The following is a 16,366-nucleotide window of genomic DNA, read 5'->3' on the forward strand; positions in this document are numbered from 1 at the left end:
TTTTCAAATATTAAATGATCTCAAACCTTCAATACTTGAAAACTAAGCTAACATAGCAATGGGAGGATGAGGTGTAGTCATGTCTTCTTACTCATATGTACACTCTAGCTATCTAAAGTCTCATCACCACAGGTGTCTTAAGGCAAGGCAGAGAAACAGTGAGTACCAGACAGTGATATATCTGATTTATCTTAGGCACTTAGGATAAGATAAATTATTCTGAGAAGGCGTCTTTTGATCTCCATTTGGTTTAAGAAAAACTGGGGTTACTAGGTTAGACAACTAGCTTTGGATACCCAAGTCACAGCAAACGAATCGCACCACAGGCCATAACTGACTGAGGAAAAATTGTGTTTAGTTCCCACCAGATGATGCAAAACTAGTATTTTCCCTTAGAACTTTGCTGTTTTAAAATGAGAAACTTATGTTGATTTTTTTGATTGCTAACAAGGTTTTTTTGCCAAAGGTACGACTATAAATGACTCAATAAAATCATTCCTTTCTTAAGCAATTAAGTCTTATGATCTTACAATAAAAGAGGAAACAAGAGAATTACTGGATATAGTATCACATTACGAAAGAGACAGCTAAGAAACTGTCTTACAGAGTACCAAAAACAGTGAAAGGAAAATGCAAAAATAGAATGTGCATGATGTTCTATATTTAGCTTTGTGGGTAGGCTCTGAAATCTCCTTTGAGCTGTCCTCTTTGATAATGACTGGTTAGACTAAATTCTGAGGCAACAGTAGGGTGTTCTCAGCAATATTTTTATTTGAGGACTCAAACCAGTCAGTATTCAAAGACAGGCTGTGAATTTATTATAGTTCTATACATAAGCATCTTTTTACTTTTGTTAGATGAACCTAGAACAAAACATAATATTTTGCATCAACTATTTTCAATAGGTCTCCAATTTTTTTTAAAATATGAATGCTTGCTAATAGCCTTGCGCTGACAGACCTGTCTTGAAGTGTCCCATTGTTAATGTCTTATTTAGCTGTAATACATTCGTATCAAAAAATGATTTCAAAGTGAAATATTTTCATACCTCCCTGTATGTCAGCAGTTTTCCAGCTGCATGCTATCACTGCATCTGCAGTGAATCATACAGAATCATCATTTTAAGAAGAGAAGGAATGCTGCATATGCGAGGTATATTCAGATGCTATATTCCAACTATAGTATCAGCGTTTTCTTCAACAACATTATCTATCACATAGGAACAGTCACATTAACTTCCCAGTGGCATAAAACCTTTGAGGCTCTTTCGCAGTGTTGTTTTATTTTTAATGATATATGGAATAAAAAGTAAGGGAAAAATGAATGCCATTTCACTGCTGATGCTGTCATCACATGCAAAATATAATAGCACCATGCCCTTAACATTCAACTACATATCAAGCTAAAACAAAAGTGTATATTCCAATTAAGAAATTGTAACTGAAATATCTATACTATTAGCAATACCCTTTTCAGGAATTTCAACGGTATTACCATTGTTAGTTGGGACACATTGAGATTTCTTCTATACAGCTTTTATTTTTCTATGAGACAGTACCAGTTTACACCACTCTTGTATTGGCAGAAACTGATTGAATAGATCTTTGCTTCTTACCATCAACACAGGCTGGCCTTGCTCTTGTTGTACCGGCAATCTGTCCTTTTTTACATGCACAGCGAGCTGTTTGTCGGGCTATAGTCCTTCGGGGCTGACTGCTATCTCTGTCCAAAGTAACAATTTCACATGTACCTGCAGCCAGTTGACCTGGAAAAAGAACCAGCAACAGGTACCAGAGTCACTGAATGCACTACAGGTAATCTATTACAGCCGAATAGAGTCACAGCCCTATGTCACAGCAGACACTCCACAACAAATGGGCAGCCAGCTGATGGATAGAATAAAACCGAGGTGACATACAATTTTTCTTTGCGGTGGACATATGAAAACCCTGCAAACTGGTTCTGTCAGAAAATGATTATTGTTCCATAAAAGCCAGAGAGCTGAGGTCACACAGGTTACTTTTACTTATGTCAGCTAAATAAGGGAACAATCTGCTTTTACAGTAACGCAATTTAAATGGCTTGCTCTTTACGTATTTTCAGAAAAGAAATGACAATTTATATGGAAAACAAAAACTTCCCCACATGTCCATGAATATAATGAAGTCTTAACTGCTTTGCGTGTTGTTTTTGAAAGAAAAAGTCTTTCAAAGTATGCCCATGTTTGACCAGAATGTCAGTCCTTTGGCTCTTGCTTCATCTAAACTGAACAGTAATTCATTCTCTGCCTCACTCATATTTGAAGTAGGTGGTCTTTTTTCTTTTACTAAATTTACGGCATAACCACCCTGAAAATGACAGTAAAATGACACTGCCCTGTTAGCTCAGTAACATTGTTTGCTTTTTATTGACTTCTCTAGTATATGTAGCTTTCCCTAGACACTAAGGAAATCTACACCCCTGAATTCTGAATTGTGACCATGCTATGAGAGGCAAAACAAAAAGTGGCAAAAAATTATTTTATGAAGAATATTAGTCTGAAGTAAATGTTACACATTTAAAAGGATGCAATTCCTCTGGTACAACCAATAGTAGGCTACTAGTATACCAAAACACTACCTTTTACAAGAAAGTAAGATACATTATTGAATTTCAATGTGTTGTAAGACTGAAAAAAATCCCAGCTATCCCTTTGTATTACATATAATTTCTGGATTTTATGTAGTAAATATAATTTCTATTGGCTTTTGTCTTTGTAGGCAATCCATTAGAAACCTTCAAATGTGCAAAAATATATCTGCAAATCACAAGCTTACTATATTTTGTTTTCATAAAAAAAAAAAAGATTGGAACAAACGCATTATTGTATTTATAAAAAAAGTTATGCAGTTTAAATCATATTCACAGTAAATTATTTTTATGCCATTGAAATATAGAAAAAGAACAATGAGAAAAAAACAGAAATTCTAAACCTATATTAACATCAAAATTAAAAAAAAAAAAAAACCCAAAAACAAACAAAAAAACACCACAAAAAAATCTGAAACATATATGAATGGGAATGAAAAGTGTAATGATATTTCTGATACTGCATTTTTTCCATTCAGAATACAAGTTTACCCAGTATATTCTTCTCAGAACCAGCTTACAATGCTTCCTATTGCGCGCATACTGTCAGAACAGCAAAATATTGTAGGCTGTCAACAGCATCGTGACGGGTTCACTGCTAAACCACCTAAATTTTATCTTGCTGTGACTCCTACACAGCAGTGAATTACAACACGGTAAAATTGAGGATCTCAAAGATGAATATGGAATAAGGTACTCTAAAACTTCATGCAAATATATGACATGTATGTAAGTAATATACATTAGGCATTAATATAAATACAGATATGATATCCACGACATTGAACACTATCACCATAGTGTTTAATGGCTGCTGGCAACGAGACTTATGAGCTACAGTCAGTCCTGGGTTTCTGCTCTTTTCCACCCCTTCTGTCTACAAAAACATCTTAGGATAAACATACTGATGAGATGATTTTTACTCTATTATATGCTGTTTTTTCTTTGTTTCCTCTAAAATCTTGGATTAAAAAGCAAAGGTTTAGCAAGACAGAGAATGGCACATGATTTTACAAATAAGGACAAGGGAAATCCAGCTACAGCAAAACATCTTGAACGAAAAAAAAGCATTCTTTTTTCCCCCATCACTAATATATTTCATTCTGGGTTGCAGAAGATGTATTGCTCCCAAGGAATACAGCTGTCTTAGTAGATCATGTAAAAAAGACATAATCAGAGGTGTATTTAGATCTTGACCCCTTAGGCATCTGAACGTCATGATTACAGTCTTGCATTGAGAATAGAAATTGAATGGAAACCAAAGAAAAGGTGGAAGCATAAATATGATATGTGTAAGTGTTCCTGAGAGTATGGGTTGCTGTATTCTCCACTATTCGTAAGTCTTTATACTATTGTTACTTTCATTAAAAGACATGGTAAATCATATAATCTTGGTGGATCATTATATAAAACCCCATTTCAGAGGAAAGGAACCAGTTTTACAGCATAGTGAAGGTGAATAAGGACTATATTCAAAGAAAAGGAACAATGAACAAAAAGCTTTCCAGGGTATGCAAGCACTGGCTATCGATAAGAACACCTATAGATAACCTTTTCTGCTTTTGGACCTGTTCAGTTTTAGTTCTGCATAGGTTCATTTTGAGCCAGATAGGTTATTTGGTTTTTTATGCTTGTTTTCAGTTGTTTATTTTGTTTAGAGATGATAATTTATTCCAGGCATAGTGACCTCTTTTTTTTTTTTATGAACTTCAAAAGCTGGGATACCTAAATCAGAGTGATTGCTATATAAAGATAATGTCACACTGCCTTTCAGGGAATTTTGTGCAGCTATTTAAAATAAGGGAAAAAAATGAAAGATTTTAAAAACATTTCATAGATATTTTTTAAAGATCATTTCTCTGTTGTCATTCTTGTTTCTGTAGCAGAAGAAAATTAAAATTTATTGTAGAACTGCAGCAGCTCTTCCCACATATATGACATAAATACTTCCTTGTGTTACAGGGTGCAAAGACTGCAAGTATATTGAGCACTGCAACATAGTACTATGCCTACTGTTACTGGGCTTTAGGTGGCTGTAAAACAGCAAAAGTATTAGTTAAGGTTATGGAGGCTCATCGCCAGAGCCAGAGTCATCCTCTTGTAAAGCACGTCCTCTCTGTTTCTCACTAAGTAGAGGGTAAGTCTATAGGAGTACCTTAGATGACATGTATGCTACATTTGTTTTTTAACAATTTAATCTAGAAATGTAAGGTACAAAATGATGGAACAAAAGGAATGTACTTCTTGTAAGCACAGCGTATCAAGAATTAGGATACCCTTCATTTTCAGGGAAGCTGACATAGCGAGCTCTTTCAAAGATATTACTGAAAAAAAGGACATTTATCTGGGAATGTCTGAACACTCTCCACTCCTAAGCACGGAGGAAAAATCTCAAGGCAGCAACGAGCGGAGTTTCACTGGAGCTTTTCCAGTTGAGAGATTAAGAGCCACAGTCCATGGAACAGTCATAAAGACTCCATATTTTCAGTAGATCGTATTTATGTACTTGCAGTATACAAAGCAATTCACCACCTTCCAACCAGAATGAAATAATCTTGGGGGAAAGAAAAGGGCAAGCAACATCACAGGACATTGATTCATTCCAGCCTTTTCTGAAAGTCTTTCTTCCAAGAAAAAAAAAAAAAAAAAAGTCTTTTTTTATTATTTTATGGACCAAGCATAAAGTATATTTCAGAGTTACCATCATCCAGTTTTCCAAGTAAATGAGTGGATATTTCTTTCATGCTGTTATTGTTTTAATATTTATTTTATATATAAAATATTTTACATTTCATAAATATTTATTTTATAAGTTTATTTCAGTTATTACAACCTCACTGGAAGTTATTTGATTTTTGTGTTGCCACTATCTAGTTACTAAACAGAGAAAAGGTTCAGGTTCTTTAATGCTCTTCTATAATGTTGTACCTCGTTAATAAATGCCAATTGATATGTCCCCTCTCTCTCCCACCACAAGCACTCAGCTTCTATATGGAATTCTTTCAGGAAAAAGGAAAAGCATAGGATGATGAATTTAAAAAGTAAGTTAAACTAAACCAAAACCAAAGAAACCCACAACCGTTGAAGTTCCAAATACAACAGGATTAGGTTTTTGGCTTCTAGCTTGTATCCATGGACTTGTTCACAGTAATTGCTGTACTCAGCACCTATTTTGCTATTTTCTGAATGAAGTCCCATCATGATCAGCTCTTAAACTATTCTCTCTGAGATTTTCATGAAAGTCTGTAGGAATCAGTGAGTTTAGGTACACATATTTTGAAAATGGCACAGGAAATAGCTCAAGGTAAAATGATTATATTTTAAAAAGTTCTTTTGTACTCACATTCTTGAAAGAAAAGAGTTTGTTATTGAAAAGCATAAAAGTAAATGGCATTTTTTATGTGCATTATTAAGAGTCCTCTGTCAACTATGTACCATTGCTGAAAGGAATATCAAGAAGGATTACAAAGCCCTGGGAGCGGCAGTAAAGGACCTGAGCCTGGAAAAGGGTCACAGGTCATCAGGAGAGCACCTGGAGTGCAGCACAAAGGAATTCCGGCCACTCCAGACAGTCAGTCAGGTCTATCAGGGGCCTAACTTAAATGCCTCTATACAAACACAGGTAGCATGGGGAAGAAATAAGAGGAGTCAGAGATCTGCACATGCCTGCAGGGCTATCATCTTCCCAGCATCATGGAGACATGGTGGGATGGCTCCTATGATTGCAGAGTTGGAATGGAAGGATACAGGCTCTTCTGGAAGGACAGGCAGGGGAGAAAATGAGGGGGTGTCACCCTCTATGTCAATGAACAGCTGGAGTGCATGGAGCTCCACTAGGAGATGGATGAGGAGCTGTCCAAGAATTTATGGGTCAAGATTAAAGGGAGGGCAGGGACAGGTGACATTACAGTGAGTGTCTGCTACAGGCCACCAGACCAGGAAGACTGAGCAGATAAGGCCCTCTATAGACAGATAGGAGCAGCCTCACATTCACAGGCCCTGGTCCTCATGAGGAACTTCAGCCACCCCAATATTGGTTGAAGGGAAAACACAGCAGGGCATAAGCAATCCAGAAGGTTCCTGGAATGCATTGATAACTTCCTTCTCCAAGTGATAGAGGAGCTAATGAGGAGAGGTGCTATGCTGGACCTTGTTCTCACCAAAAAGAAGGGGTTTGTGGGGAATGTGAAGCTCAAGGGCAGCCTTGGCTGTAGTGACCATGAAATGGCAGACTTCAAGGTCCTTAGGGCAGCAAGGAGGGCACACAGCAGGCTCACTACCCCGCACTTCAGGAGAGCAGGCTTTGGCATCTTCAGCGATCTGCTTGGCACAGTACCATGAGATAAAGTCCTGGAGGGAAGAGGGACCCAGGAAACCTGGTTAATATTCAGGGATCGCCTCCTCCAAGCTCAGGAGAGATGCATCCCAACAAAGAGGAAGTCAGGCAAAAACGCCAGGACGCCTGAATGGATGACCAAGGAGCTCCTGGACAATCTCAAACAGAAAAAGGAACCCTACAGAGGGTAGATGCAAGGACAGGTAGCCTAGGAGGAATGCAGAGAAATTGTCTGAGCATCCAGGGATGAGGTTAGGAAAAGTAAAGCCCAGATAGAGTTAAATGTGGCCAGGGATGTCAAGGGCAACAAGAAAAGCTTCTACAGGTACATCAATGATAAAAGGAAGACTAAGGAAAAGGTGGGCCCTCTCCAGAAGGAAACAGGAGATCTGGTTACCTGAGATATGGAGGAGGCTGAGGCGACCAATGACTTTTTTGCCTCAGTGTTCACTGGCAAGTGCTCTAGCCACTTCACCCAAATCACAGAAGGCAAAGGCAGAGACTGGGAGAATGAAGTACTGCTCACTGTGGGAGAAGACCTGGTTTGAGATCATTTGAAGAACCTGAAGGTGCACAAATCCATGGGACCTGAGGTTCCATGGGTCCTGAGGGAACTGGTGGGTGAAGCTGCTGAGCCACTATCATTCATATTTGAGAAATTGTGGCAGTCTGGTGAAGTTCCTGCTGACTGGAAAAGGGGAAACATAACACCCATTTTTAAAAAGGGGAAAAAAGGAAGATCTGGGGAACTACAGGCCGGTCTGTCTCACTTCTGTGCCCAGCAAGATCATGGAGCAGATCCTCCTGAAAACTGTATTAAGGCACATGGAAAACAAGGAGGTGATCAGTGACAGCCAACTAAAAGCAAATCGTGTCTGACAAATTTATAGGCCTTATAGCAGCATTCCAGTATTTAAAAAAATTCTACAGGACAGATGGGGAAGGACTCTTTATCAGGGACTGTAGTAATAGGAGAAGGTGTAATGGATTTAAACTGAAAGAGTGTAGATTTAGATTAGCTATTAGGAAGAAGTTCTTTACTGTGAGGGTGGTGAGACACTGGCCCAGGTTGCCCAGAGAAGCTGTGGATACCCCATCGCTAGAGGTGTTCAAGGTCAGGCTGGATTGGGATTTGAGTAACCTTGTCTGGTGGAAGGTGTCCCTGGCCATGGCGGGGCAGATGGGTGGAATGAGATGATCTTTAAGGTCCCTTCTAACCCAAACCATTCTATGATTCTATGAAAGAATACAGCTTTTGAATTATCTGTATTGTCTGTCATAGCTAGAGCCCTCAAATAGTAAAGGTTTTTGTATTACATGGAGGGTACCTGGGATAACTTTTTAATTTTCTGTGCATGAAAATATTTCTGTTCTCTAATAGAAAATAAAATCTGCCTAATCTACAATGATTACAACAATCAAGTTATAGATATTATGAATTTTTAATTTATTCATGATGAAAAGATGAAGACTTTCCCTCAAATTTGTTTGAAAAAAAAAAATCAGATGATAAGCTCATGGTGTCAGTGGGTACAATGAAAATAAAACTTTAAATATATGAGTCTTTGCAGGGTTTTAGATTTTATGCTCCTCTAGAAAATCTACTTCTGAATTGTAGATAGAGGCTTATATTATAGTTTCAGTGAACATTTTTTCCATGCATCACCAATTTGACGCCTAGCAACAAGCTCTTTTAGTTCAAAATGCATCAAGTTAGATGTTATTAAAAATCTTGGCTAGATTCAGATACTCTTTTGTCAGTGAACACAATGCAGGAGTTGTTTCAAAATCAGATCATAGGAATATATTCAGTGGCTTTCTATTACAATATTGAAGTCTTTCTGACAACAAAGCCATGCCAACTCCTGAGCAGGGCTGAATATCAACAGTTCCTACTGAAATAAGGGGGAAGTTAAATACTTAGTGTCACTCATGATTTCCAGTTTGACATTAGGTTAAATAACAAATATTTAAATATATTTCATTTTTTTTTTTAAAAAAAGCATATATTTAAGTGGAATTTAATTTTTTTTTTTATGTTATATATCCTTTCTCAAAGAAAATGTCCTGAAAGAAGATCTCTTACGCTGAACATCACCCAATTTCAAACAGTCTTATTACCTTTTCTTTTTCAATTTTAGTTCAGAACAAGCAAGATTATGGCAAGAAATTGTCTTGCCCCAAAGAACCACACTCACTTTTAAGCTACAAAAGCAAAATTTGTGGAAATCCAACTAGTATAAAATAAGAAAGAGCAACTCCAACAAAGCTTCTGAAAAGACGTATGTAATCTAAAGTAACAGACCAAAATTGGCTCAGCTTCTGTAACTCAGTATGGGAAAAAGCCTGTTCAAATGCATCAGCACAGTTTCAGAATAACTATCAAATAAGAACATTGTTTCAATATTAATTTATGTGATACAAGGGCATTTCAATTTTTCAATAGAATGTGTTACTGGAAATACACTCCCTTTTCTGTTGCTACAGTCACTGACATTGATAACATTTGTTTCTGAGGTGCTTCATATATCATTTAGGACCTTGTATCTTTCTATTGAAACAAATGTTGTGGCTGTTTAAGTAACAGACTACACAAAGCAATTCTTCATGCTAGCACAGTTAAACAACCCTTTTTAAAATAGTATTTACCAGTTTTACTTGAGGGTATGATTATACTGTCAGTAGAAGACGACAGGACCAATGTCACTGTCTGAAACAAAAAGTAACTAATTTGGATAATACTAATTTACTGGTGCAACCCATGGTAAACTAAAAAAGCAGCAGAACTAATTTTTCAAAACTTTCTATAGATTTACTTCATTACAGGTTCACAGCTGTATCAGGCTGGAATCAATGATGCCATGTGACCTCTGCAGCTTCCCAATCTTAAAAGGAGTGATTCTGGATTTTAGTGGTATAAAAGAAGAGAGTTTTTCTCAAAAGATGTGCTTTTAGTGCTCTTTTTTATGAAGGAAAACTCACTGTAGAATCCAGTTAAGTAAAACTTATGAATAATAAGAAAAAAATACGATGAATGCCTTCTCCTTTTAAGAGTTAGTTTAAGTATTTTCAGAGCCCCACTGCAACAAAACAGTACATTATGTCCCCTTAGTAATTACTAATCTTATTGCAATTTTCAGACTACCACTTAGCTATCTCAAGCACATAAACAGCAAAGACATTAGGAGCAAACGAAAATAGCTTTCAGCCCTTCCATTCTGAAATAAACAATAAATTTTAATTAAGATAGATCCTACTCTTCTAAATAGTTGCACAGGAAAGAAAATAGAGTCTGTGGAGATTTGAGATACATTCAGGACCCATTTTGAGATTTCTTTTTTTCCCAGATAAGACTAATGCCCTAACTTATTGCACCTGATACTGATATTGTACATAATTGCTTAATATTTTGTTGTATAATTATGAATCATTTCCCCTATATCTTACTACTAAAATCATAACAGAAAGAAAAATAAATTTAAAACCAAAGTTCAGTAAAAACAGACGTCAAGATTTAAGTTTCTGAAGGCAATTCTCAAATAGAATTGGTACAAAGGGGAATTCCAGACCAGAAAAAGCTTGAAAAATCAAGCCAAGGTTGTACCAATAAATGCAGAGGCAAGGCATTTATACATATGAACCTACTTCTAAACAAATTTTCCTATTTGGTACACTACTTTGAAAAGTAATTCATTCTGATCCCATGGTTTTAGGACACGGCAATGTCATTTCTTGAATTCCTATACAATCTCAGGTCAAAACCGACACATTTGATATGCTGCATTTTACAGAAAAAAAAAAAAAAAAAAAAGAAAGAAAGAAAAAGAAAACCACAGCTGAAGTACAACATTGAGAGATAAATTTATGTCAGGGCTGTGATGGCCCCAGTAGGCCTCACTGTTCCTGTCCAGCACAACCTGCCCATGGCCCAGGACGCCATTCCACCCCAGGGACACCACAGCAGAGCCTGTCCCAGCTCCCCACAGCCCTGCCCGGCCCGGCCATGGGCCCCACCAAGCCAGGCCCACCTGCAGGCCCACGGCCCAGCCTGACCCCAGGAATATGACTGGCACCTGGGGCTGCCCCGGTGCCTCCCTGGCTGCCAGACCCTGCCCTGCCGGGTCTGCTGTGGAGGATCTCGCTGATTCCAGCATGGAGACTGGAAGCCCATCAAGCTGAAGCACCAGGAGAGCCAGACTCTTGCACCCTTAATTTCAGCATCAGACATCGCAGCTTCCATCTTTGAGAAATGTCTTTGAAGTACAATCACAAAAAAATCAACCAAATGGATCCCACTAATGTTGATTTCATTAATATTATAGAAATATCCTCCCTAGCCTAATATTTTGGGTTTTGTATTGAGTTTTCATGTCTCTTTTTGGATAATGACCTAAAAGCAGACCTTACAAAAAAGGAAATCATATAACCGACGCTACCAAAAATAAGTAGAAATGACAAGGCATTTGTGTCCTTCCTGCTTAAGTTCTGCCTCCGTGTGAGGCTGTGTGAACTGCAAATCTCAGCTACACAGAGCTCCGAGGAGGAGGACCTGCAGCTCCGAGGGCCTCCTCTCCCTTCCTCTTCATACAGCTTAAGTTAATTGCTTCTGGAGGCCTCTATTGGTTACAAAAAGGAAATAACTGCATGAATTCAGGATTAAACAAAGCTATGTTTATTTGCATAAATTGATAAGTGGTTGTCACTCTATTATTTTCCAAAAAACATTTTAAACTGTTAAAAAAAAAAAAAAAAAAAAAAGAAGAAGAAAAACACCCTTCCACGTCTTTACCAGCCTCTACATGTAAAATAAACCTAGTCTGTTTATAAAACAAACAGAATAGCCATAGGGGAAAAAGTCTTATTGGAGGGATGCTGATATTTCTCTTGAGAAAGACAGGAATAAAAAGCACAGGTTTGTCTAAAAAGCTACTGACATTTGTTGGAGCCAGAAGCTGTATGTCGGGAAGGAACAAGTCTGTTGTGTTAGCAAAATATGTCACTGCAGGGAGCATGAAATCAGTTTGAAGGAACATGCAGATAAAGCATATATCAGAAATAGATATAATGTAGCAGCACAGGTAAACAGTGTTTTTAACTCCTCTCAATTTTTCCTTTTTACAATCAAAATAATTGTTATTCTAGAATGACTTGAAAACTATTTACATATGTAACAAAGAATTTAAAAAGTCATCGTATAAATGCCCTTCCTACTGATAACAAGATCTGCACTGCAAGATCCTGGGTTCAACAGCAGATTTGGAGTAAAATTTGGTCCAGTGGGGAAGGAGAATCAAAAAAAAAAACTTGGTCATGTGGGGAAGGAGAATCAATTTGCTGAAATGTTTATTTTTGTTAGTTCCTGTGAATATGTCTTGGTCCTTAAACTGCAGAAATAATAACCCCAAGCTTCTAATGACCATCCACCAGGAAGTAAGCTATATCCTGTGCAAAAAGAACTGTGTCATTACCCCAAACTGTGGTAGGTTTGAAAACTTGGAGGCCAAAGTATGCAGCTGAAAATAACTGCTACTTAACAATATCCAGTCTTGTTAGCATGCCATATGCTAACTCATACCTATGAATGAATAAAAAATTCAGATTATGGAAATTTTCTGTCATTTTTGTAGGACAAATGGGATCACAATAAATCATCCACTATACTCTTAGCAGATCTAAATAATGTCTTTAAAATAAGCCTGTTTATTTTGACTACTGCCTGTAACACTACTCTTCCCTTTTTGCAAAAGTCTATAGCACAAAAATCCATTTTCTTTCCAATGATGTTACTGTGGTGCACTTGTTTTTTTGGTAATCTAGATGGTAGGTTTCCCCTGAAATCACTAGATAACAGAGAAAGTGTTCTAGTAACTAGTGTCATTCTTTTGCCATATTTGTCATGGAAAGAGTCCATAAACATTCTCCATATGAGATGTAGTCTCTCAAGACTTTGTACTACGTGGTATTGCACTTATTGAGAACATACAGGTGCAACAGCTCACACATAACCACAGAGAAATATAAACTTGTCTTAGCAACACTGCAAAAGTAAACACTGAAAAACGGAGGCACTGAAGTAACACGGTACTTGTATCCAAGAAAGAAACAAATGTCAACAGTTTTGAATGTCTTATTACACATGGGAAGAAATAATCTCACTGGATAATATATAACATTAATTAGAAGTATTATGGATGAACCCAAATCAGGGTTTGATGCTGAGAATCTTGAGCAAATGATCCTCAGACCCAAAGCTTCAACAGGCAGAATTACACCTCTTGAAGTGCCTCTCTCTCCGCAGTGAAGTAAAGGAAGTTTATGCTGCATAGGTTCAATTAATCTGGGTGCCAGCACAGATTCTCAAATCAAGCACATCATAAGGACCACAAAAGAATAGCATGTATCTGCTGCATCTGCTGTTTCTTCTTGCTTAGCTCTTAGAGTTTCATCATTACTGAGCACACAAGAACAGTGTAATGTTCCTCAGTGGTACCTGCCTCTCCATGTTTCCTGCATGGAGCAATGAAGTCCCCCATTTAGGTGCTAAGCTGAGCACGTGGCTAGTTTAGCACACAAGCCCCACTATTTCAAGTACATCACCAGGGTTTTAGACAATTACGTTGTCTTAACAGTTAAAAAATACAGATGTAGTATGCTAAATAAATATATGCTTTCCATTAGACTAATACCAAACTTCAGCATCAACTAGAGGAAGTGGACAGGCCCCTTAACTGCTGGATTTGAGTGATGGCTTTCATTTTAAAGGTTTGTCTGGGAATAGCGCTTTACGCAAGTGTGACAGAGAAGCATGAGGCTGCTGGCTATTATTCTCAGCTGTTCTACAGACTTGGAGGAGGGATTTTCTATCTGGGCCAGCTTCACTGCTGCGTTTTCCATTTTTATCCGTTTTGCTCAAAATGACTTACGAAACAGGTGTGTGCTGAAACTAAAAGTTTTCATGGATGAAATCCATGATTTTTATATCCTCATTTCTAGTCCTCCAAGAAGATAACCATTTATGGAATAAGATTATTTCCTGCACAATTCAGAGAAGGGTGACAGCAAAAGAGGTTTTAAGTTGCTCACATATATCCAAGGCTGCCCAAAGGCAGTGCAGTGAACAAGGACTACAGTCATCCCTCCCACCTTTACAAATCAGTAAAGGGCTCAAGATTAGAGTCATAGACAATACCTCTTCCTGTGTCCCATTTATCAGGAACAATGTCTTCCATTTACACAACTAAGTGTTCAATCATTGCATACTCACATCATCTATTATTTCACCTCTACACTATATAGAGGGGCTTACACTCGAAGATATATGTCATGTATGTTCACACCAGATGCAGAATCAATCTCAAGATATTGAAAAGCTGAAAACATCTTAAGTGTACAAATCCATTCAGTGCTAGACTTGGCAGCTGTAAAATAGACACAAAACTATCGACAGAAGCAAAACTTCAAGGTATGTGTTCATGCCATAGAAGGCAATGTTAAAAAGTCTTTACACTGATGACCTTTTAAAAAACTTTAAATTAACCTTTTTTATTATTATTATTCCCTCTATAACAAGGTCCATCTTTTTATGTACTGCTTATCAGTTTTACTAGCTAATAAAAAGTTAAATTATGCTATTAATTTCCCAATGAATGCCTAATAAATAATACTTCCTCAGATTAAGGTCCTTAATAAAAAAGGAACAAAAATAAGGCCTGTCACTGTTTTACTCAGCATTTTGATGAACTAAGTTTACTGTTACCATGTAAGTCTACTGTCTACCATCCTGAAATATGCTTCCTATGACATAGAGTAGACTGTAGTTAATAGTTTTCTAAACACAAAAAATGTGTACTTAGATAAACATACACATATACTTCACAGAAGGATACGTTGTACTATATGACCTTGAAGCTGAAGATGATTCAGAATGCATTGCTTCTCATATCATAAGATATAAGGAATTTGCCAAGATCCTTCACAATAGCTATTATACTAATACCACCGAGTGAATCAGTAAGTCTGCTCTTTATGATACTGTGGTCAATGGATGCAATAATTTCACTTTACGATATATAACTGTCCAATCCAGAGAAAAATTTCGAAGTAGAAACTCCTGTGTAAGAAGAATTCCCCCGATTTCTAAGGGAATGCCATATGCAAAAAAAAAAAGTCAGGTCCAAGTCTGGCATTGACTATGCTTTGCATTCTTTATTCTCACCTAATTGCTAGAACTTTAACACCACAATATTGACCATAGTAAATATTTTAGTGTTCTGACAGTTTCTGGTGGATGATACTAAATTATTGTCTCAAATTTGAGATTAAGTGTATCATAAACTATCATAAATTTTATTCCAGCTTTCATCAGTTTCTAAGAAGAAAAACTAAGAGGATGTGAGATTTGATCAGCTCCACGGGTCACACTGAAGCAGCACTGAGCAGAAGTTCTCTGGTGCAGAGGACAACATGAAAACTGTCAAGTTAAAGAGCACTGAGCATAACTAGCATAACTGAGCGCTGCTCCTCATCCAGAGGAAATGCTGAAGGAGAACCGTTAACATTACAAAAAGCATTGATATTTTCTGCCTTTCTTTTGATGAATCCACTTAAGTTGTTTAGGTCAGTGATACTGATACTGTGTTTCCGTGGTAATGGTATATAGGCAGGAGAAAGTATGAAATTCATGGACAGGAGAATGATCCCACAGGGAGGAGAGAGAAAGCAGCAAAGAGAGATTTATTGAATGAATGTTTGCACTCACCAAATATAATAAAACTTGAACGATATCAAGCAATTCATGTACATATATGAGATATACATGGTCATGTTGACCACTTATGGCCTGCCCTTCTTATTTTAATTTTCCCAATGGCAATATAACAGCTTGAATGAAAACTGAGGATAAGCTGATAGGAATCAGAACAGAAAAGCTGGCAATAAATATTTCATTAAAAAAGGGTTTCTTAAAGGCCATATAACCTTTTGTCTAAATGTTTCAAATCCAAAATGTATTAGGTTCAAACAAAATAAAGTTATTTTAATTAGTTATAGGTAATCTGAATTTATATAGCAACTGTTAAGGAAGAGTCATTATGACACTAAGACAAATCCAATCATTCAGACCAAAGATTGGATAGGGTATCTCTAGAGAAAATAGGCCAACACAAGCATGTATTACTTAAGGGGCAACTAAGGGTAGTGAACTGAATGATTAATCACAGCTGTAACTACACATCACATTATTTGTGTGTGTGTGAACACACATGTGTATTTTGGTCTCATGCTGCGGAGGATAACAGTAGAGGGAGACAGTCGTTTTGCAATAATGAGAACATCACAACCTGATTACAAAAGATACGTGAGCCTGGTTATATATTGGTTATATACAGAAAGCAGTGATCGTGT

General features: G+C 37.1%; 1 protein-coding gene across 1 annotated transcript in view; it reads right to left on the reverse strand.

Moving 5' to 3' along the window:
- Window positions 1–16,366, reverse strand: part of TAFA5 (TAFA chemokine like family member 5) — a 357,620-nt gene that overhangs the window by 116,476 nt on the left and 224,778 nt on the right. Inside the window, exon 3 of the mRNA XM_074168592.1 lies at window positions 1,616–1,765. Coding sequence (XP_074024693.1) covers window positions 1,616–1,765 — 150 coding nt within the window. The remainder of the gene's footprint in view (window positions 1–1,615; window positions 1,766–16,366) is intronic.

This window comes from Numenius arquata, chromosome 2 (genome assembly GCF_964106895.1).
Source record: "Numenius arquata chromosome 2, bNumArq3.hap1.1, whole genome shotgun sequence".
In the NCBI taxonomy this organism is placed as follows: Eukaryota; Metazoa; Chordata; class Aves; order Charadriiformes; family Scolopacidae; genus Numenius; species Numenius arquata.